The following is a 22216-nucleotide window of genomic DNA, read 5'->3' on the forward strand; positions in this document are numbered from 1 at the left end:
CTGCACCCTCTCTGAACAACATCCATGCTTCTGCAATTCAGCTTTGTGGGGTTTTTTGTCGCTGGCAGGGAAGAAGACATCCGAGACAAAGGAGCATAAGAATATGCAAGGCCTCGGATCTCTGGGAATGTAACTGTTATAGTAGCAGGACCATTTTTTAAACTGGAAATAAATTGTATATGATTCATTCCTTCACTCTCACTTTTTCACCATCAACAGGTTTGAAATGTGTTAACCTAAATAGTAAATTTGTGAAATAACTGCACAGTAACACAGAAGGCGGACAATGCAGGCAACTTGATGCATGTGGGGCAATAATGCACCGTTAAAGGGTGTGTGTGTGTGTGCAGTCGGGCATGGAGAAAGAGAGAAAGGTTTGTGGGGAGTGGAGAAAAGGGGTGTAGAGGCCTACACGAAGGGGGGCGACCAAGGAGGTTTTGTGGAGGGGGGCGACAGCGACGACAACCGGGAGGAACTCGGGCAAGAGAGCAGGGTGACTTGCAAGGGGTGACATCATTCCTAATTTGAATAAGCCCAAAGCCTGGGCGGTGATTGGCTGTACTCCGGAGACACCAGAGTTCCTCTGCTATTCGCTATTCATCCCTTTCAATTTCACCACGGCGCGCTGTCGTGGTAAATGCTGCCTTTGAGGACTCGTCGTAAACTCCTTATTCCGAGTTCTAAAGTTACAAATATGACTTGTCGGGAATTCAAGTGCTTTTGATAGGAAAAAAAGAAACGAAAAGGATCCTATAAATGGAGTTCTTTGAGGGTTGTTGTTTCATTTTATACACCAAGTGGCATAGAGTTAATCTGTGCTGTTTCAGCAGCACGAAGGGGAGAAAATATGCATAAGGGATATAATTGCTGTTTTAATCTATTTATTAAAAACAAAAAATGTGTGACGACTTGAAGTTGAACAAAATGAAAATAGAAATCGGCGTCACCCTCAGTTGTCAGCCGCTTCTGCTTCAGCATACGCCCCCTAAACGTCACATCTCGGCAACGCGGTTATTAAAAATTCAGACTTTCCTCGGTTCGTTCATGTGCGCCCTCGTCGTAATTCCGACATTTCCGGCAGCAGTTGAAGGCAGCACAAACCCTCTCCTCTCCTCCGCCTGTCCATCCATCCGTCCACCGGTCTAGTAGTGTGTGTGTGTGTGCGTGGACTGCTAAGCGTCCTTCCTTTCTTCGGCAGGGGACGTGCATCACTTGTGAAAAACGGCGGTTTAGACACAGAAGTTTCTAGTCGACCCGGCTGCTCTGCTCTGCTCTCCGGTGCTTTCCTGTCGTCCTTCCCGGTTTCATTTTGCCATTATCTACACTTTTCTCACTCGAGGATTGAGAAGGGGATATTGGCTAACACTGGGCGTAGCTGGAGAGGATTTTGCTAGCTCGCCACACACTGCACTGGTAAGGCGAGATTGTTTTAGCTTTAGCTAGCGCGCTAATGTTCATTTGTAATTGCTATGTGGCTAACTGATAAAAGGGAGTGTTACTAATTATGTCTGCAGTCGATTTGTAACGTTTACATACACAACTGTACTCTACTATATTATTGCCTGTTACTACTCGTTTTGCCACGAAATAGTACTGGAATCGTAGTGGCAACTGCTATGAATGAATTTTTCTGTTAAATACATTATTTCCATTTGTAAACCGGTGTATTTCAAGTGTCGCCTTCTCCTTTTGTCTTTGAGCTGCTCTGTTTCAGCCAGATTCAGAGTTTGATTCCAGCGGAAAGGGGTTGATGGGGCGGTGGCAGGCTGCATGGTGGCTGAAAGTGATCAACAGACCTGTTAGGCTAACCTTTAGGTGAACGGGAACGTAATCACTGTATTGATTCAGATGTGGTCTTTTTTAATATATACAGATCTATCTCTGTTTTCTGTAGCCATTTTATCGGTCTATTCCCTTCCTAAACTTTTTTTTTAATCTCCCCTCTTTCTCCATCCTCCATCGCGGATGCCCATTGTTCTGTGATGGGCCAAGTGGTGTGTGCTGAGAAATGTTTCATTCTCCGCCTTAGGCGAAATGTCGGGTAATTTAGCGCTAATAATTCAGCTGATGCCCACTCATTTTTTATTACGGCTGGATAGAACAACTTTGGGCATTTGTAGCGTGTCAAAAGAGTCATTTATGTGGACCTTGGAGGTGCTTTATAAAGATGCTTTACAAAGCTTTGAGTTGGTTTGGTAACCGGTGGATGTCCATGTAGTCTCACAGTGGCATGTAATCAGAAGTGATCAATATCACCACCAAAAGTGATCAGCTAATAGTGCGGGAGTCAAGACTAGAGGGGCCCAAAGCCGCTCCTTCTTTCACTCTCTGTTTGGTGAGTGTGTGCAACAAGACAGATTACACTCCCCTCTGTAGAACAATGGGGAGGAGAAAACACTGCCAGTTTCCAAAGCCTGGCAAAGACTATTTAATAAACTGCACACATGCAAGCATTCAAAATCTTTATCCTTAGCCCACAGCACTATTCTCTGCCCCTGAGGTGCCGATACCAAGCAACATGAATTGTCCCAAGCTTTGTGGCCATTGTGGGCATGGGTCGGCCGGTATTCTGCGATGATCTACCATGAGGTATTGATGTCATCCTGAGTAAATGGCATCCCAGGGCGATTAATATGAGCACTTTTCAGACTTGGCCACGCAGGGCTTGGAGACTCTCCAGGACAGCCAGTCAGTCGTGGGCTAAGCCACTCAGCTAGTCCGCCCCCCCGGTGCACTGATGAGAGAATGGCTGACTCACAATGCTGGTGGATGAGGCAGAGAAATGGAAGACAGACAGGCAGACCATGGGCTAATGCAATCATGTGAAATTAAATTTAGCTGCCATTAAAAACCACACTCCCTTTTCACAAAATTCTCCAGAAAGGTCTTAAAAGGAAATATAAGCTGGAGGCTGTGGATTACTGCTGGAGTCATTCTGTGTTCTGAGAGGATTTGTCAGAAACTACATTTGAATAAAGAAAGCCTTTGATTGTAATTAAAAAATATATCCTTGCCTTAGGCATCAATAAATTCCTTTCTATATTGGAGTGGACTCTACTTCCACTCCGCCTCCATTGTTGTTAGTGTGCGTTTATTTTAAAATATTACTAATATAACATTCTCCCTGCACTCACTAGCAATGCTGTGTGCTGCTGGAACAGCCAGAATAAAGGGTGTGGATGTCTACAGTGTTTGCCCATCACAATAAGAAAGAAAGCTCAGTGTGAATGTCCATTATTGCTTGGCTGAAAGAATCCTTTGTACAAATAGGGAGCATACAGTACAGTACAATACAGCTAGACGAGGATGATGGTCAATATCTTAGTGACTTGGAGATTGTGCCGCCTCTGTTGAGATTATCCAGTGAAAAGATGGTTAATATGAAAGAGTTGCTTGATGTACTGAATAGTTTCAATTGGACTCCATGCCGTACGCATATATTTTAGGGTGATTTAAATTTTAATGACCCAATTTGCTTCCAGCTGGCCTCTTGACCCGTGCCATGATCCATAGAGGGGAGATGATTGTTGCATTAATAGGCCAATGTCTCAGCTTGCCCTCAGGCTGAGGGCCGGTCTCGGGTGGGTATGTGACTCAGGAATAAATCCCCCTAGCTGTGAACTTCTCATTTGTGACAAGGACAAACCTATGCCTCTGGTCATTGGGCTTTTTTTCTGACTGAACTTATGACCTTTGCACTTCTTCGCATTGTAATCATCACCAGCATCATCATCACTAACCCTATATGAGCTGAGGCAACAACAGCAAAGAAAGTGTCTTTCTTTGAGATTATCAGAACGGGAACAGAAACTGTATGTTCAGCTGAATTCTCTCTCTATTGTTTGGATGATTGAGGTTGGAGAAACTGCCGCAGTCGCTACAGTAAATGTGCGCAATGGAGATAAAGCAGAGATCAACTTTGCTATGGTCTATGCTCCCGTCAAGATATCAGCCTTGGTTGGCGGTGTCACAGTTGTCAGCGCATGCAGTTGGCGACTGGCAGTGCGGTTTTGAGGGTGTATTTGCCAGCAGCTGCAGTAATTTGCTGTGTTTGGAAGCTCTGAATTCCTCCGGTGGGAGGATGGATAATGGACATGGTTCGCAGCCCTGTTGCTAGGCTTCAAGACCAAATTTTTCATGGCAGAATGTGTTAGCTGTCTGTGGTTGGTTGCTGCAATACTGGCTTGGCTATGGTGAAAACGTGGGCAAAAATGGTTCCAGAAATGTGTTTTGGAAGCAGAGAAAATATTTTTCTGTGTCAGTCAGCAGGATTGCTCTACCACCTGTGGCTTGTAGATCTTGGTGTCTATGGCTCCCACTTGTTTACATTGGTATTGGTGTGCATTTGCTGCCCTGGCCCAGTGGCTGATGTGGTTCAGATTATGTCAGAGGCTAGCCGGCCTGTCCTCACCATCGCCCTGTGTGGAATGATGGGCATGCATGCATGCTGACAAAATGATAGACTCCCTTTACCATAGGCAGTTGTAGCCTGCAATTTATTTGTTTGTCACATTCATTTGTCCCGATGCCATTGAAATCCGGTTACGCACTGTCCCATTATATTTGTAATACAAAACTGCACAGACACAGTCTTTGTCTCCCTGTAAAATGCCAAATGTACTGTATGTTTTGACGGTTGTTGTGGGCGTGATAAGAGAGAAGTTTGTGGCGGGTTGTAGACAGCTGTTGTTGTGGTATTTGGAAGCCAGTTGTGTGGTGTGTGGTTTTGTTCCTGGAGAGCTGTCGTTAGGAGGTCTTGGTGTGGTCAACCATCCAACCTGCCCGCCTGCATGCGAGGGATCAGATTCCATCTGGAACGTGCCTTGTTCCACTTCAAACAGGAGGACATAATCCTCTTATGGACACAGTCGTTCCACTAGTACTTTGCGTGCGTGTGTCCATGTCCTGTGCAAAATCTCAAGAGAGAGAGAGAGAGAGAGAGAGAGCGAGTGTCCAAGCCTCTCGGGTGTGTTTCTGTTATCCTGTCCAGATGCCTTGGTTCTACCCTCTCCCTCCATCTCTCTATCTGTTCTATCTGGTGTCATTGATCCAGGCCACCAGCTGGTCCTGGGCTGGCCTGATCTCATTTACCCCCGGAGAGGATCCTGTATGTGGGCACACAGCCCGTTATGGAGATTGTCCAGCAGCTCTTCAAGTTACAAATTACCCTTACTTAGTCTGTGTCCCTATCTCTTTCGGTGCCTCTGTCTTTCTTTCTGTCTTCCTGTCTCTCTCTTTATCACTTGCTCTCACTGTCTCTCACCCTTTCGATCCCCCCACCCCAATCCCTCTTTTTTTTGTTCTCTCCCATAACGCCACCTTGCCACTACAGTCTCTCTTATCTCCCAGGGGAGAGGGCTAACAGCATCAGAGGAACAGGTCCCCCGCCTGCCTCACTAATGCACTTCCTCTGTCTCTCTCTCTGTCTCTTTCTCTTCCCTGCCCATCTGTGGAGCTAGTAGCCCCGGCTCCCCACTTTCTCCCATGCGATCAATATCCACACAGTCAAGCTTCGCGCTGCCCTGCTGGTCGTCCCTGCAGGCAGTGGAGCTCAGCCAGACTGTAGCAGGGCCTGCGCCATTGGGGCCTTGTTTGTTGTCGGGCTCCGTCTCTACCCTTATTGTTTTGGGGGTGATGGACCCTAGCCCTGCCTCCCCATTGTATTGTCTGGTTTCTGGGACACACTGAGGCCTCTGTTGCCGCTCTCTCTATTTCTCCCTCTTTCTTGTCTTCTTGGGGCTTCTCTCTCTGCCCCTCTCTCTCTCTCTCTCTCTGTAGCTGTGTCTATGTGGTGGTGGAGGACAGTCGAGGCCGACTGTACAGGATTAGCATCTCTCTTTGTCCAGGGTTAACGAGCTCTGTCATGTGTTAATCTGCCCGTCCCCAGGGGGCCAAGTCTCTCCGAGCCTGACGCACCATGGGAAGGGCTGGGTTCTGTGTGTGTGTGTGAGTGCGTATTTGTGTGTGTGTATGTGCGTGTTGCGTGGATCAGCTTGTTTGCTGTTTGTGGGGAGGGAGAGGGGTGGGTGATGTAGGTCCTAAACTGTGATAGGGCATCAACATCCCCTACACTTTTATAGCAGTCATACTCCTCTCTTCTCTTGCTGATTTTGTTTTTTTGTTTCATTAAAAAGGACAGTGGGCAATTACATTAATAAACCAAGAGTTAGCAGACAGATTTTTATCTAGTGCTGTAGTCTCTCACATGATGAATCTTGCCTAAGTTCCTCTAACATTAACAGTTACCACACTTGAAGGCACTGTGCGAAATCTTAGTGCGAAGCTCCGAAGAGTCCCCAGGATTAGCCAGCCTTCTGATCACATGTTTCTGTGATCCAGGTGTCTGTCACACAATCTGCTGCTCTCTCTCACACACGGCAGCCGCCGAGTAAACAAGGAGACAGAAAAAGACTTGTTCCTTCCCCTCAGCGGGGCCTTTGTTCTGCCTGAGTTTGTCTTATTGAGCATCGCCGCAGACACTTGGAACCAGTGGAAATCAATCAGTAGGAACGATTCCCCTATTAGGAAGACTGTATACCATCAGGGAGTTCAGTTGTCACAGACTGGCTCGGCTGGTTGTTGTGGCTTTGCTGTCTGCAAGAGGTAGGTCCGACTAACTAATGGTGTCTACAGCCTTCATTTTTACAGCTTTGTCCTTAAGTCTCCATCTTAGTCTGTCTCTGTCTGATTCTTTCTCTCTCTCTCTTTCTCTCTCTCTCTCTCTCTCTCTCTCTCTCTCTCTCTCTCTCTCTCTCTCTCTCCCCCCCCCCACCCCCCTTCTCTCTCGCTCCCCTCTCTCACCCCTCCCACAGTCTGTGGGGAAGGAATGCCATGGAGTGCAGCAGGCTTTGTTTGGAGGAGTTTATTTGTGTGCAGGACTGGGGCGGTTTCCTGACCTCAGGTCGGGGGTGTTTGGGGAATGTGTGAGCCGTGATTAGCATCAAGTGGATGGAGGCAGTGGCAACACTGGTACCCCCCAGCTGGATTCAACTGGGTGTCATGTGCCTTCTACATCCTCCCCCCCCAACCCATCCTCTCCTCTCATCTTTCCTCTCTTCCCATTCCTCCATCCCCAGGCTCTTCTTTATGAGGGCTGTGCTTCGTAATAATCAGCCCCTCCGTCTCATGGCTGGGTTTTTAGAGAGTCCCCCCAGGCTACAATCTCCTCCTCAGAGCAGCAGCGAGCCATAATGATTTCTGTTGTAGCTGAGGGAGAGGTGGTGCCATGCAGAGAAATCATCCTGCTAATTGAGTGGGGGAGATAACGTAGTGGTAGCGGTGGTGGGCAGCGGTAATATCAGCTTTGAAAGGGTCTGTTGTGATCCTGTTGCTGCTGTTATGTAACTCTCTTATAATGATTGACAGGGTCCTGAAGGGAAGGGTATGGAGCTCACTTAATAGACGAATGTCATGTTTTTATTTGCTTGTCATGTTTCTATTTTACAGTTTTATACAGATGTCCTCATTGATTGTGGAAACGTCTTTATTCCAAAATGTTTTATCCCTAGTGCTTATTAAGTTTATACTACGTAGTTTTCCATGACTGATGGCATTGCTAATATGCAGCAGCTGTTACTCCGTTACTGGTCTTTTGCCAAGATTTTGCTGAGAGAATATGATACAATCTGTGGTTTGGGGGTGGGTGGGGGGGCCAGATTTGAGACGGTTCTCTAAGATTTAAAGATGGACCTCTCTCCCAGCCAGTCCCCTGTAGCACTCATCTGTTCTCCCTTTTTCTTTTTTTCCTCTCTGCCAGCCATCTGCCTCAACACCAATTAGGATCCAATAGTGTTGCCCTGGTCTTAACCTCTCCTTCTAGTCGCTATAACAACTTGGCTATTTCAAGAACAGATGTTCGACTGTCCATCTCAGTTCTGATTTTTCACCCTAAAAATATTTCATCTTCCTCAATTTCAGTGTTTCCCCTAGATTTTTTTCTAGATGTGGGAACGGGTGGAATTTTTGCTTCAGGGTCCAGTTTTGAACCACATCTTCATCCCATTTCCAGTTTCAAAGCTTATATTATATAATTTGAAATGTTGACCCTATATTTGTCTGCTTTCTACTGGGGGCAGAAAGACTAAATAATGATACTTATTTATACTTCTCAAATCTGGGACAAGAAAATGCTAAATGTAATCTTTTTGAAGGGCATGCAGTTTGTGACTTCATGGATTTATAATACAGAGTACATAGGTTGTATTAAGTAGTGGAACTAAATAGCTCAATAAAGGGTGGAGAGTTGACTGAGACTGTTGTTGTGATTTAGAGTAGGCCGAATGGACAATCTGAGGCCCCATGCCAGCGTGTGGCACCTCGAACCCTGACATTCTCCCCCTTGCAGAGAGGAGGAGTGCTGCACACACATACAAACGCATACACACACAAACAAACACATACACACATACCGCCTTTACACTAATAGGTTGTGTCAATGGATGCTGTGTTTTCCCCTGAAGTCGTCACCTCAGTTTTGGTCACAGTCACAAGTGAAAAGTGCGTCAAAGCGGAGTTTACTTACATCAGCCCACTTGTCCCTGAGCAGCAGTGCCGTAAGCAAGAAGGCAGTAAATTATTGAAGTAGCACTACTTAAAACTCGCTGGGTAAAGTGTCTCAAGGCAGGAGACAGTTTTGGAAGCACTTTGCCATTTTAGTTGGTAATGAAAAGGGAAGACCTAACAGTATTGTCCTTGTCCAGAACATCGATATTTATTAATCATGTACATTTTGACATTTTTTGTAAAGAATATATAAACGTTATTGCATCTTCTTGTTAATTCTTGCATTTTCTAAATAAAGAGCCTCTGAATTTGATACAGACTGTTCATTTAAGAAATGAATATTCATGTGAAGAACTCATTAGAGAAATCCCATTAGTTTTACTCTTTTACTGTTGATTGGCCAAATTCAAAATAAACTGCAAACATTCTAACCCTCATTAGAGTTTGAAGCTTTACATTTGGTGAAAAGCTATTCTAGCAAAGTTAATCATTGCCGTTTGATGAGTTAGGCTTGCATTTTTCTCCTGCTTTGACTTAATGAGATGTGCTTTGTAAATCCAACCCTTGGTGTGTCGGGCCAGGGACCACGGTTTATTAGCAGTGTCAAAGAGCAAACAGCAGAGCTCAGTGTCTTCTGTTGCTGCTTGTGGAGATGAAAGCGTGTCAATTACAGGGTCAGAGGCCGCTAAATGCTTGTTAAATGTGCCTCTTCAAAAACCAGACCCCCACCACTAACATCTTCTCCTTCTACTGCTATCATCTTTGCTAGAACCTTCTGTCCTTTTACACTGGTGTTAGTTATGTCTCGAGTAATCCAGTCAAGCTGGCGTGCGTTCAGGTTAGCGCTAGCAGAAGGTTACATGGCCACAGAAGCTCACTCTCTGTGCATCTTTTCTGCCGCTCTCCACTCCTCATCACCATCCCCTACCTCGCCCCCCACCACCACCACCGCCGCCGCTTCCTTCCCCCACAATCCCTCTCTTTGACTTCTATTTAGAGTAGGCCCGGGGGATAGAAGCAGGCTCACAGAATGCATATGTGTGTACACAGTTGTGTACTGTGAAAGCAGAGCTGACTTTCCACCGCAGCTATTCATACGTGCCTTTGGATGGATGGTTGGCTGAAGCGAGGGAATGAGCGAGGGCGCTTTGATTTAGCCCATTGTGTGGAGGGTCTCTTGTTTATAACTGAGGGTGGTTGTGATTAGACGTGAACACACACAACAGGCCGCCAGCAGGGTTGACATTAACTTAACATTTAGCTCAGCAACTCGCGCTGCAGCTTCTGAATTGGAGATGTGAACCTGCATAATGCATCGTGCTTGTCTTTGCACGTTATCCCAAAGATGCATAAATTTGGTATTTTTCTGTAAACGATTCCTCAAATGTAACCTCAGCCGTATTCAGAACAAGCATGTTTGGCATACATGCACACCCCCGCAGTAGAAGATTGTACTTGATGTTAAAAAGGGGGTCAAAGTACCAGTTTACTATTAAAATATGCTGATGACCTGATTATTCAAGAACGGCATGTTTGTGTCTAGACAGTCAGAAAAGCTTAGATCCCTCAGCGGGGTTGGATGCCTTCCAGATATCGACAGTATCAGCCTAGAACAGTATAGTTTGTTTGGCATACACACACGCCGCGCGCGCGCACACACACACACACACTTTGATTATGTGGTGGGTATTAGGAAGGGATGATGACTAGGAGGATGATGTCACCTTGCCTAGCTGGCTTGCCCATCATTAGCTCGCTGCTGAGACATATTAAGCATTATATGTGACTGGTTAATAATAACCAGAGGAAGAGTGTGATTGTGTGTGTGTGTGTGTGTGTGTGGGGGGGGGGGTCAGGAGTCTTTCACTCTTACTCTTCTCCAGTGCTTTGCTCACATTCTCCTCAGCTGCCCTTCGGTCTGTGTATGGGTTTATATTTGTGTGTGTCTCCTTTGTCCCCAGTTACTGTGTAGCTCATCACTGAGGCTTGCCGGGAATGTGGAGTGGGATGCTGCTTGGAAGCTGGAGCCGCATGATTTGGACACATTGTGAAGGCCAACAGCACATTTTTGCAAAGTCAACTACATTCAGAACACAGAGGCTACAAAATCCCAAGTTAAGACAGCAATAAATGACTTCAAATTGTAGAAATCAGCCTAACTTTGTAGAGGATAACAGCAAGAGACTTCCACTTCGACTTCCACACTACTCTCTCCTATCTCCAGCCATTGTTTAGCTGAGGATACCGAGGATAAAACCCCCAGCCTCTTAAACTCAGGAAGTAGTTTTTCTACTGGCCAGATCCTCTTTACCTCTGTGTGTGTGTGTGTGTGTGTGTGTGTGTGTGTGTGTGTGTGTGTGTGTGTGTGTGTGTGTGTGTGTGAGGCCAGGCTAAGGGTCAGGTTAACATGCAGCTGAGCTGATAGATGCAGCCCTCGCGAACTGCGCGCCTGCCTGGTGTGATGCTGCCAAACCGGAAATTTTCTTCAGCTTAAACCCCTTTATCCTCTAACCATTTCACACAGCGCGCTGTGTCTGATATGAAACATGTAATGAACCAGACCTAATGTATCTGACACAGCCATCTGTCTAGAATCTGCTGCTGGAGATGTGCGCTGACTTACAAGCCATTATGTCTCAGGTCATTGAATATATATCATCCCTTATGGGTGGAAAATTCTGACTTGTGTATCGGGGCCTAGGCTCTGGCCTTGGCTGTTCCAAAGATGGTGTTAGAGGGGATTTTCCTGAGACATTCTGGGTTTTCCCTGGGTGCTGAAGGGAAGGCCTAGGTGCTAAGTTGGGTGTGGGTCAAATTTCACGTGGGGAATAGTCGGCTAAATCACCTAGTCAGAATTTATCCAGCCATATAAAATGTAGGTTCATAGACGGGGTGTTGGTAATCTAAGAGCTTAACAAGTGGGCCTGTGACTGGATTCAATCCCCCTGGACCACCTGGGAGTGGTCCAGGGGGATTGAGTAATGTGTGAGTGGAGAAAGTGATTGAGTAACGCTCTCCCCTCCATCAACAACTACAGTGAACAAGCAAAGCACTTAACACCCATTTGCTCCAGTGAAGCTGCTCAATGGTCAACAGTAGAGGACTGGGCAGCTCCCTGGTGTGACTGTGTATAACTGTGTGACTGTGAAGCATGGGGGTGCTGAAAAGAGCATTTTTCAACAAAACCTTCCTTGGATAAAAGTGAAAAGAAGAAAAGAAAGATCCTTGAAGATGGAAATAATTTGGACTTTCCATAACCCATTGTTAGAAACTGCAGTTCTGTTTTACCTCAATGTTTACAAACATTTCCAATGTAAGCAAACCTAATACAGCCTCAAAACAGGCTTACTTAAATCTCATGTTTAGAGGCCACATGATGTGTGTCCTTCTATCAACAGCCCAGTCAGTCAATTTGAAAGTTAATAAATGTCTTCAATCCAATTTGGTTTAATGAAAACATATAAAGCCATTAGTGAGGTGAAGATGTTTCAGCAGGGAGTGCCAGTGTAATTATGCTTGAAAGATCAGGGAAATTATGAGGCTGTTAGAACACATTGATGATAACTGTGCAACAAAGGCAATTATACGTCATTCACAAGCCTTACATGTAGAAAAATACAAATTATAGCCAAAAAAGATTTTAGATTTTTTCAAAGGTGGTCAAAAACATGCAGTCTGCCCTAGAGTTTAATAGGAAAGGAAATGGCAAGGAAAGATGTTGAAAGAAAACCAAAATATTGCCAGATTCATATCCATTCAGGGTGTGTACCAGGGTGGGAAATTAACTTTGGCAGGAAACTAACTAGCAAGTTTTACCATCATTACAATTTATTTGACTGTTGAAACAGGCTTGACAAGGTTTAGATCCGACAGTCTCTTTGGAGAGTGGATGAAAAAGTTGTTTTCCCGTCCTGGTCTCTACCCTGTTTATGCTTGTCATTGACTGATGGTCCCAGTTAGCCAGAGTGACGTCGGGCTGGGTGAGTGCAGCAGTAGAGCCAAAGAGAGAAGTGTAATCTCCCAGCTGTCTGGAGGATTGAAGGAGAAAGAGCAATGTTCCTCTGGCTGCGCCAATGCCATCAGGATTTATCACCCTCACACACACACACACACACACACACACACCAGCAGGGTAGGGTAGTATGGAGAGGAGCAGTGAAATGAGCTGCCTGGCCAGATGCTGTGGGATAATGGGCGTAAGAGAAGCAGAATATATGAAGGGCAAAGAGAGAGGGGAGGATGCCGATTGGATACAGCCTTATTTCCTGGTTCACTCCTTGGTCGAGTTAGGTCACTGTGGTGATAGCTGAAGCAGGTCTGGTTCAAACAGTATTCTCAAATATTTCCTAGTGTTTGTATTAGTGTGCTTGGAGTACCAGATGATTGGGTTTTGCCGCATAGGATAATACAACCAGAAAACCTATTTGCAAATGGTTTGAATACATTTGTTTGCAAACAACATAACTGACACTATCTGTATTGTCCTCGTGCAGTAAACCCCGCTCATCTGGTGTTTCAAGCACGCTAACAAACTCAGAGAAGTTCAGCCATTGCTTGACCCAGGACTGAGCTGTAGCTCAGACGCAGTATGGGAGTCCCTGCTGTCCAAATATGAAGAATTATGGGGCCATCAGAGTTAATTGGCCCACACAAGACTTCAAGGAGAGGAGGATTGAAGAGACTGAACGGAGAACTGTTGTGGTTGTAAACTGGTGGTGTACTAGTAGTTACAGAAGCACAGGGTGTTCTGGGACAAAGTTGGAACACTCTCTGTAACACTCAAACTGAACTTGTGCTTCCTCTCTTCCCCTCTTTCTCCCCCTCACTCGCTCCAGCACCCACCCCATCTTCACAGAACCTGTGACTGGTGGTGGTAATGGGGCTAGTTACGTAATTAAGATGACTGTGTACATTTTGTAGCCTAGCTGGCATTGACACCCCTTGTGTCTGAAGGGTGTGGCTCGACTCGCTTCTCGCATCTACTCGTCATCTCCCTCACTGTCTCTAGGTTGTTATGAGTGGAGATCTGTTGTACTAGCTGTGTGTGTATGTGCTGTTTGGGATATACGGATATTCTCTCCGGGGCTTGTCCCACTCTGTCTTTCTCTGCCTCTCTCTCCCCCTCTGGCCCTGCTCAGCTGCTCAGGCCATCTGTGCAAAGGCAAACAGAGAACAGAGGGATGGAGAAAGAGGGGTAGTGGTGGGGGGAGGAGAGGAGTCGACGAAAAAAAAAAGATCAGGAGAAAGGGAGGATCAGTGGGAGAATGAAAGAAGGCCTTTTGACGTATTTGATTTAGTTTGGAGGATGAGTAAGGGATGACAGAAGAGGGAAAGAAAGAGGAGTGTTTCCAGGAAGCTAGCAGCATAAAGACGATGTCTATCCTCTTCTAGAAAGGCCAGCAGGACTGTGTGTGTGTGTGTGTGTGTGTGTGTGTGTGTGTGTGTCTGTGTGTGTGTCTGTGTGTGTGTCTGTGTGTGTGTCTGTGTCTGTGTCTGTGTCTGTGTCTGTGTCTGTGTGTGTGTGTGTGTGTGTGTGTGTGTGTGTGCGAGAGTGATGATCAACGGAAACTAGGATGACTAGTGATGTCTGGATTTTAAAATTGGACCAGCGAACATCAGCCCATAGTGAGCTCATTTTCCCTCTCCTTCTCTTTCCTCTCTGTTTCTCCCTCTCTCTCTCCCTCTCCCTCTCTCTCTCCCTCTCTCCTTCCTTCTCTTCTGTTCCCATGCTCCCCAGGCCAAGCCTCTTCCTCTGGGTTGGCCTCTGTGTTGCCTCAGTCCTGTCTCAACACTTAGCCTCCTGCACAGCCAGCTCCTTGCTGTGTTTGTAAACTTTGACAGACCAATTTCCTGCTACTCCCACTCTCTCTCTCTCTCTCTCTCTCTCTCTCTCTCTCTCTCTCTCTCTCTCTCTCTCTCTCTCTCTCTCTCTCTCTCTCTCTCTCTCTCTCTCTCTCTCTCTCTCTCTCTCTCTCTCTCTCTCTCTCTCTCTCTCTCTCTTACCAAGACCAGTGATGTCAAAGTCGTCAAAACCTATCCTTCTCCTCTCATCATTTCATTCGAAAGAAGTTGAGGAAACAAAACAAAAGACAGTAGTCTAACGTTGATGCAGACAGTGTATGACAGCCCATATTACAGACTGTTGCCCTTTATCAGGCCTCATATGCTCCAGGTCCCACTGCTTGTCCCCTGTGGCTCATGTCTTTGACAGCTCGCCAATCTGTGTTTATGGTCCAGCAGTGGAGCTGCCTCCCTCTCATTAGGTTTACATGCCTTGACCTTTTTCATCTTAGCACATCCAGGCCCCTTTTCTACCCAACACCACTTCAGTTTTTTCAAAATGATTTAAGAGTTTATTTGCCTCTTAGTGTGAAGCAAGCTTCCTTAGCTGTGCTGATGATGAAGCATTTTTGAGAGGTTGCGTGTATAAACATGATTAGAAGAAGTGTGTGTGTGTATGTGTGTGTATGTATTTGTGTATGTGCGTTTGTTTTGAGTGCTAAAGCTTTATGTTTGCACTCCCTTGAGTGTACTATCCCAGAAAAGCTAGTCTTCCACACTACTGGCCCTGATGCCATTTTGTACCAAGAAAAAAAAAAAGCTAACCCATATTGGCTATGCTTGTCATGTGTGTCACTGAGCTTTTCAGTGTCACAGAGGGGACCATTTGCCATTGCACTGCAATTGGCAGTGAATTTAATGACGGCTATTTGTAGAATGTGTTGTGTTGTTGTGTTTGCGCAATAGACATTTGTCCTCCTCTGCCGCCCCATCTGTGTCCCCTGAGACCATTATACACATTCAACTGATGTTAAAATGTGTTGATCTCATTGTTTGTCCTAATGTGTGCCTCTGAGCATGTCATATCATGCTGTGGTGTGTGTTTGTGTGGGTTGTCTGTTTGTGTGTGTGTGCATATGTGTGTGTTTGTCTGTGTTTGTCTGTGTGCATGTATTTCTGTCTGCATGTGTATGTGTTCCTCTATGTGTGTTACATTGTCCTATATAGGCTCTGTGTCCTCTTGGGTTTGTGCAGCAGTACAGTTTCCTGTATAATGGCACATCCTGTTCCATTTCTGCCCCTAAACTCTCTTTGGATCCTTTGGATATTTCTGTGTGTGTGTGTGTGTGTGTGAGTGTGATGCTGAAGCTGTAGGTAGACATAAGCCTTGGCTTTATCTGATTCCTCTAGGGCCCTGTCTGCTGATAGGAGTGGCAGCTAACTCGTTTTCATGTCTGGTCTTGCTATCGACTGACTGTGTTCTTCTGTATTATTCTGTCTCTCTCCAGACCAGTCCTTGCCCTCTCCTGAGAGCCTCTAGACCTGCGGCCATCATCCTGTGAGTGTCAAGTTAACCAGCACTGCTCTGCAGAGACGGACCGCCACCACTCGAGCGGAGATGAAACCGGATGGGGTTGCCACGGCAGCGCTGGAGCCAATGGAAACATTGGAATCCAATCCGGTAAATGAGGCAGCACCGCCCGCGGGGGAGGAGCCCAACCAGGCGGCCAGTCCGATGGAGGAGGTGATGGGGCAGCAGCCGGTGGGGGAGATGGTCCAGGAGGGACCCCAGCCAGAACCAGCCAAGGAGACGCCAGCCGCCAAGACCAGCGGCAAGGCCTCAGCAGACTCCAAAGCCAAGACTACCAACAAGGCCGTGGCTAAGACAAAGCCTGGCACCACTGGCCCGACTAAGACCGCCTCTGGCTCCCGGCCCAACACGGCCCAGAACCGCCTCACCAATGGCGTGTCCAAGCCCCAGACCAACGGAGTGACTAAGAAGACCACAGCCACTCCAGACAAGAAGACCCCGACCTCAGTGGCCTCCAAGAAACCAACGGGGATGGCTGGAGCCCCTGCCTCCAAGACCCCTACTAAGGTGGGTGAGAAGAAACCTGCAGGTACCGCCCGCCCTTCTTCTGCCACTGCCCCCAACGGTGTGAAGTCAACGACCGGAACAACAACAATCAAGAAGACATCATCCGCAACTGCTAACGGTGTCAAAACCAGCACCACTGCAGCTGCTGCTAAGAAGCCCACAGGTTGGTCAAAATATCAGCACTAAACAAAGTGGAGGTTCAAGATAGTTGGCAGTAACATAATTATGAGTGAGAATGTAGGTTACTTGGATAAACACATCTATAGTAAATGTGCCATGAAATATTTACTCAGCTTTAACTGTAGTGAGGAGTGTTCACTGTAATGAGATGACATGCAGATAGATGCACATGGGATGGATTCAGTTCACATATTAGATATGCCAGAGTGACTGCTACTAATATAGAAATGCGTTTGCCCTAGATCCCTAGGACATATGAAGGAAATGTGTCATAAGTCAGATATATATGCCGGAGCTATCAACAGAATGTTCTCATCTGTGCCATATCTCATGTCTTTCTATCTCTTTTGCCTTCTACATACCTATCTTTCTCCCTCTCCCTCCTCCTCTCATTGTTCTGTTATTTCTCCTTTTCAACTTCTCTCTCACCCTCATCTCCATCTTCATTTGCATCTTCTACACCTTCACTTCTGTTACATTTCTCCTCTCCTCTCCTCTCCTCTCCTTTCCTTTCTTCCCTCCAGCTCCCAAGCCTGTCTCTGCAGCTCCCACCAAGCCTAGCTCTGCTGCCTCGCCCAAGCCTGATAGGCCTCCTGTTTCCAAGACAACCAGGTGGGTGTGACATTTGTGTAGAACTCAATGCCCCACCCATGGGGAGAGAAAGCGTCTGGTGCGCGTGTGTACTGTACGTGTGTATGTACGTGCGTGCGTGTCTGAAAGAGATTGTCTGTGTGTCTGTAGATAGCGCAGGCAGTTGTCCATAATTGGTCCTCTTCTCAGACATCCTCCAGGCACTAATGTTGTAAGTGGGATCCTTTTATTAAAAGCCATTCCCCCGATTTGCTAGCACACAGCAAATTTGCAGCAGAACCAGCAGTAAATCCAAATAAATTGCAAAATAGATAGGGATTGTGTGACATGAATTCAGCATTACAAAGCTCCCTAGTGGCGAGTGAGAGACGGTTGGTTCAGCGGGGCTTGGCTTGGCTGCAGCTTCAAAGAAGGCCCGGTTTAAGATGAAATACCGTGGAGGAACGAGGGACAATGACCCCCCACACAGAGAGGGGGCTCGGAGGGGCCGGGCAGAAGTAGGACAGCAACAGACAGACCGATGTCAGCACAGGCCTCGGAGCAGTGCCTCGCAGGGTTTCACCAGAACACGCATTACGCAGCATTATTAATAAATAAAACAGCAAAGTTTTGGGAAGGAGTGGGGTATGGACAGGGGAGGAGGGGCAGTTGGGGGAGTTGGGGAGAATTAGCTGAGGAAGAGTGAATGTTCTGAATGTTTTGTACTTTTACTGTGTTTGAATATGCAACCATGTGTGAGTGTTTGTGTGGAATCAGGTCAACATGTGTTCCATACCTGAGTCACACTGTGTGTGTGGTGTTGGATATGCAGAGACTTTGCGTTCGGCCTGGAGTCAGGAGGAAGAGGAGGCTGAAGGAGGTCTTTCTCTGAGATGATGACGATCAACATCAGACAGGGCCTGGGGAGAGACTCATCCCCCACCCTTCCCTCCTCCTCTCCTGCTTGTTTGTTTGTGCATCACTTGCCTCTTCCTCATTTTTATGTCCCGCCCATATGGTACATGGTATGCGGGACATTATGTCGTCACGGTGGTGTTTGTGTGTCTGTCTGCGTGTAGACACCTTGCTTTGAGCACAATAACTCAAGAACAATACATGATAGAAACATACACCACACACCACAGGTTTCCCCTATAGAGGAGATGAGCTCATTAGATTTTTTGAGCACCTTGGTGCATAAATTTGAATATTAATGAGGAAAAGCTGATTTCCTTGGAACTGCTGTAACTCCTTGCTTTAAAATACATATTTAAAGGACAATTCCAACATGATTTGAGTTTTTGCTCATTTTTTACATTTTCCATCCCTTTAACGTTGATTGTGACAGTTTTTTCATGCATGTGCCATGATAACAGATATTTTTAAATCAGTTTAGCCAAACCTCTTGGGCTCATTCACTCCATTGAATTCCAAACGACATAGAAAACAACTCTGGAGACTTCTAATTTGGTTGGTAAAGGTAATCCATCACTGTGAAGGAGAAGCCAACAATTGCATTTTGCAAAATTGCATTAAAACACTACTATCAGGCTATAAACTTTTACATTTTCAAAGGAGCATTCGGGAACACCATGAGAGCCGAAACGAGACAGGAGTGGGTGTCTTACTTATACTTTTTGCTTCTCTTATTTACGTGTTTTCCGCTCCAAAATAAAACTTTCTACCAATAGCTAACGTTCTCTGCAGTTACGTTAGGACCCACCTTCTGTCAATCATAACCCATTCAAGCCAACAGACAAACCAAAGCAAGACGAAAAATTATTTTAAAAAAGTGATACACCAAATCACTGCACTCTTTGACCCGGTTTACAGCTGACCATTTAACACTTTTTACAATCAGTTTACAACATTGAAAACTTACTACGATCTCATTAAAAAGCATTGCATGACAACATGTCAGTCATCATGTGTTGGCGCCCTTTATGATCACAGTTTCTGGGATTTCACTAACAATTACTGCCAACTTTTCTGCCAGTACATTCTCCATGTTCATTCTGTTTGTCTTCAGTTGCTTCGTCACTGTGATTGGTCAGCACACTAAATTGTGGTCTACGTCAAGTGCACTTCTCTAAAAAGTGGAACTTTCCACTCTCTGTTCTGCCTGAAAAGCAGCTACTGAACAGTCAGGTTAGTTCACTCAGAGAATGATGTGATGCAATGTGATCCTGCCTGCGGTCTTCTCGGTATCAGACAGTAAAATGACGAAACATTTTCTCAGATCGCTAATGTGCTTACAGAACACCTTAATGCAAGCGGTATTGGCCTCAGTGTTGGCTAAAAGTGGACGCCGCTGTAGCACGTGGCACTGCATCCAGCTTGGCTTCTTCTTTAACCTTTTTGACACGTGAGCGTTTAAAAAAACCGAATGAAGCCGGGCTGAGGTGGAGCAGAAATCTAGTCGGAGTATTGCCTTAATCAGGTTAAGACCGGATTATTAGTGTGCATTTACGTGCACCCAATGTAACATGTTGACTAGATGCAAGATGCAAGTTATTGAGTTGTTAGTGTATGAGTGGGTACAGCGTGAAAAGTACAGTCTGTGTGTAGCCCAGAGAAGGATTATAGAGCTGCAGTAGACCTATATATGAATCCCCACAAGAGAGGTAAAACCATTACTGATGAAAGGCTCCACTGACAGCACCATGTACCCTTCTAGGCATACGGTTACGTGTGTGTGTGTGTGTGTGTTTGTGTGTGTGTGTGTGTGCTTTGACAGGGCCATAAATCTCTGCTTTAATTAGATTTTGCCCTTTTCCCTCCCCACCCGTTCCTTAATTCGCGCCTGGTATCAGCAGAGTGGTTGAGAGCTGGACGGACACATTCATTGGCATATCAGACACACCCTGCTTCCTCTGTCACTGTCACACACATCCATACACACACACTGGGACTCTCAATTTACTCAGTTTCACTCTACGACTCTAAATTGATTCAATTTAATCCGCAGCAGGTTCCAGTTATCAGACAAGTGCAAAGCAAATATAGGTTCACCAAATGACAGAAATCTAATTGTATTGTTGAACAAAACCACACACAAGTGTTTCATACTCCCTATTTAGCCTGAGTTTTTTGCAAATTGGATTAGGTTTATTCGGGTGTGGCTGCCAATGGCTTTTTATTATAGCTGTCTCTTAGTCTGGCAGTTTTTGGTGCCATTCGTGCACAGCAAGCCTTTTTTGGAGACACATTTTGGATTGATCTGAAAGGTCACGTTAAAAAAACTATAGAGCTAAACACTTTGAATTAGGAAAGATAGCTTTTTCCTATGCAAATGGAAATGTCTGTACTTTGTGTGTGAGCATGTGTTTATGTGATGTCCCTATGTGTGTTTGTTTGCATGCATGGGTATCTTTGCATTCTCTGTGTGTGTGTGTGTGTGTGTGTGTGTGTGTGTATGTGTGTGTCTGTGTGTGTGTGTGTGTGTGCGGCATGCTGTTTGAAGCTGATTGCCCACAGTACACACCCTGTGACAGGAAACCTTTGAGTCTGATTAGTGTGCAAATGGGAGAAAGCAGAAATCATTATTTGTTTGAACATCATGTCTGTGCGTGCTGGGATGTGTTCTAAGAGTTTATGTGTGAGCTTATATGCATGAATGTGCAGGTGGTTTTGGCTCTCTTAAGTGGCCGTAAAGATTATTCATGTCGAATTATGCATCGATCATCGGGTGTTGGCATGCAGCATGCAGACTGCCCAATGGGGCACACTGTGCAGTTGCTATATGGGCGCTTTAGTGTGTGTACGCGCTCTGCATGGAAGCCTGCATGGTGAGGATTGCATGTAATTAGAATGCAGAGCATGTGTTCATTTGCCGGTATATTACTCAGTATGATATGGAGGCAGCGGGGGGAGGGAGGTGTACTAGCTGGCTGAACACGTGGTGCGTGCGCACGTGCCGCTGAGCTGCTCTCTCCTGCCCTGGCGTCTGTGGATGCAGCAGAGTGAAGTAAAACAAAAATGGTGGAGGCAGAGGAGGGAAGTTGCACGGCTGAATAAGTCATGTGTCCCTGCTGAGCTCTCATCACTGCTGCCAGAAGTACATACAGAGTGTGAGGGCTGTACATGCAGAGAGTGCGAGGTGTGTGTGTGTGTGTGTGTGTGTGTGTGTGTGTGTGGTGGAGGTGGAGAGAGGAAGCTGAGGACCATAGGGTATCTCTATGTGAGACAGAAGGGAGGGATATTTAAAGGCCGAATTTCTGAACAAAGGACAAAGCAAGGGTATTGCCTTCAGCCTGGTCTTATTGTACAAAGCCATTGGAGGAAATGGGACAAGTTTGCTGTTGGGTAATCAGGTGGTTTTTCCTTTTTGCTGTCCCCTCAGCCACCCCGATTCTCATGTTAGTCATGCTGTTTTTCTTATTAATGGTCCCTCGGGGATGATACATTTTTATTGAAGTGGATTGAACGCAGCCCCTCTCATGGTCTAACATATTACTGCTGAAGTAATGGTCCAACACTAGTGTGTGTGGTAAGCAGTAGTCATGGTTCCTGCCCCAGACACTATTCTACATAACAGTGTGGAGCAGACGACATGTTGCGCAGGCTGTAAATCTTCCGTCCTGCCATGGGTGTGGCCGATTACTCTGTGATGCGGTCTTCTGCTGCCACGGTTTTATAGGGGTGCAACCGCAGACCCAATTACCAAATGGATTTGGTGGGAAAGACTCAGAGGGAGGGAGGGAGGGAGGGAGGGAGAGAAGGAGGTGTATGTGTCTAAGTAAGTGAGAGGAAGGTTTGTGTGTGTTCACTTATGCTCCAGCCGTATAGCAGATGTGATGGATATTGGAGAAATCACTCTGTGGAAAGTGGCGGTTTTTGGTTCTCCCCACCAAGCCCACATATTAAGCTGTCTTCTTTCCCAACAGACACTGAATGTACAAAATATTAGGGGCATCTTCCTGATATTGAGTTGCAGCCCCTTTGGCACAATCCACATCTCAATTGTCACAAAGCTTAAAAGTCCTTCTCCAACTCGCCTGCTTCTCCTTTGTGATTGGTAATTGGTATAGATTTAGTAAGGGAAATCAATAAGGGATAATGGCTTTTACCTGGATTCACTTCATC

General features: G+C 46.0%; 1 protein-coding gene across 1 annotated transcript in view; it reads left to right on the plus strand.

Annotated features, from left to right (window-relative positions):
* The first annotated feature begins 1184 nt into the window (after positions 1-1184).
* Positions 1185-22216, plus strand: part of prr36b (proline rich 36b) — a 29991-nt gene continuing 8959 nt past the window's right edge. The window contains exons 1-3 of the mRNA XM_071918502.2: positions 1185-1413; positions 15792-16544; positions 17086-17173. Of these exons, the coding sequence (XP_071774603.2) occupies positions 15902-16544; positions 17086-17173 (731 nt within the window). The 5' untranslated portion in view covers positions 1185-1413; positions 15792-15901. The remainder of the gene's footprint in view (positions 1414-15791; positions 16545-17085; positions 17174-22216) is intronic.

This window comes from Centroberyx gerrardi, chromosome 7 (assembly GCF_048128805.1).
Source record: "Centroberyx gerrardi isolate f3 chromosome 7, fCenGer3.hap1.cur.20231027, whole genome shotgun sequence".
NCBI classification, from domain to species: Eukaryota; Metazoa; Chordata; class Actinopteri; order Beryciformes; family Berycidae; genus Centroberyx; species Centroberyx gerrardi.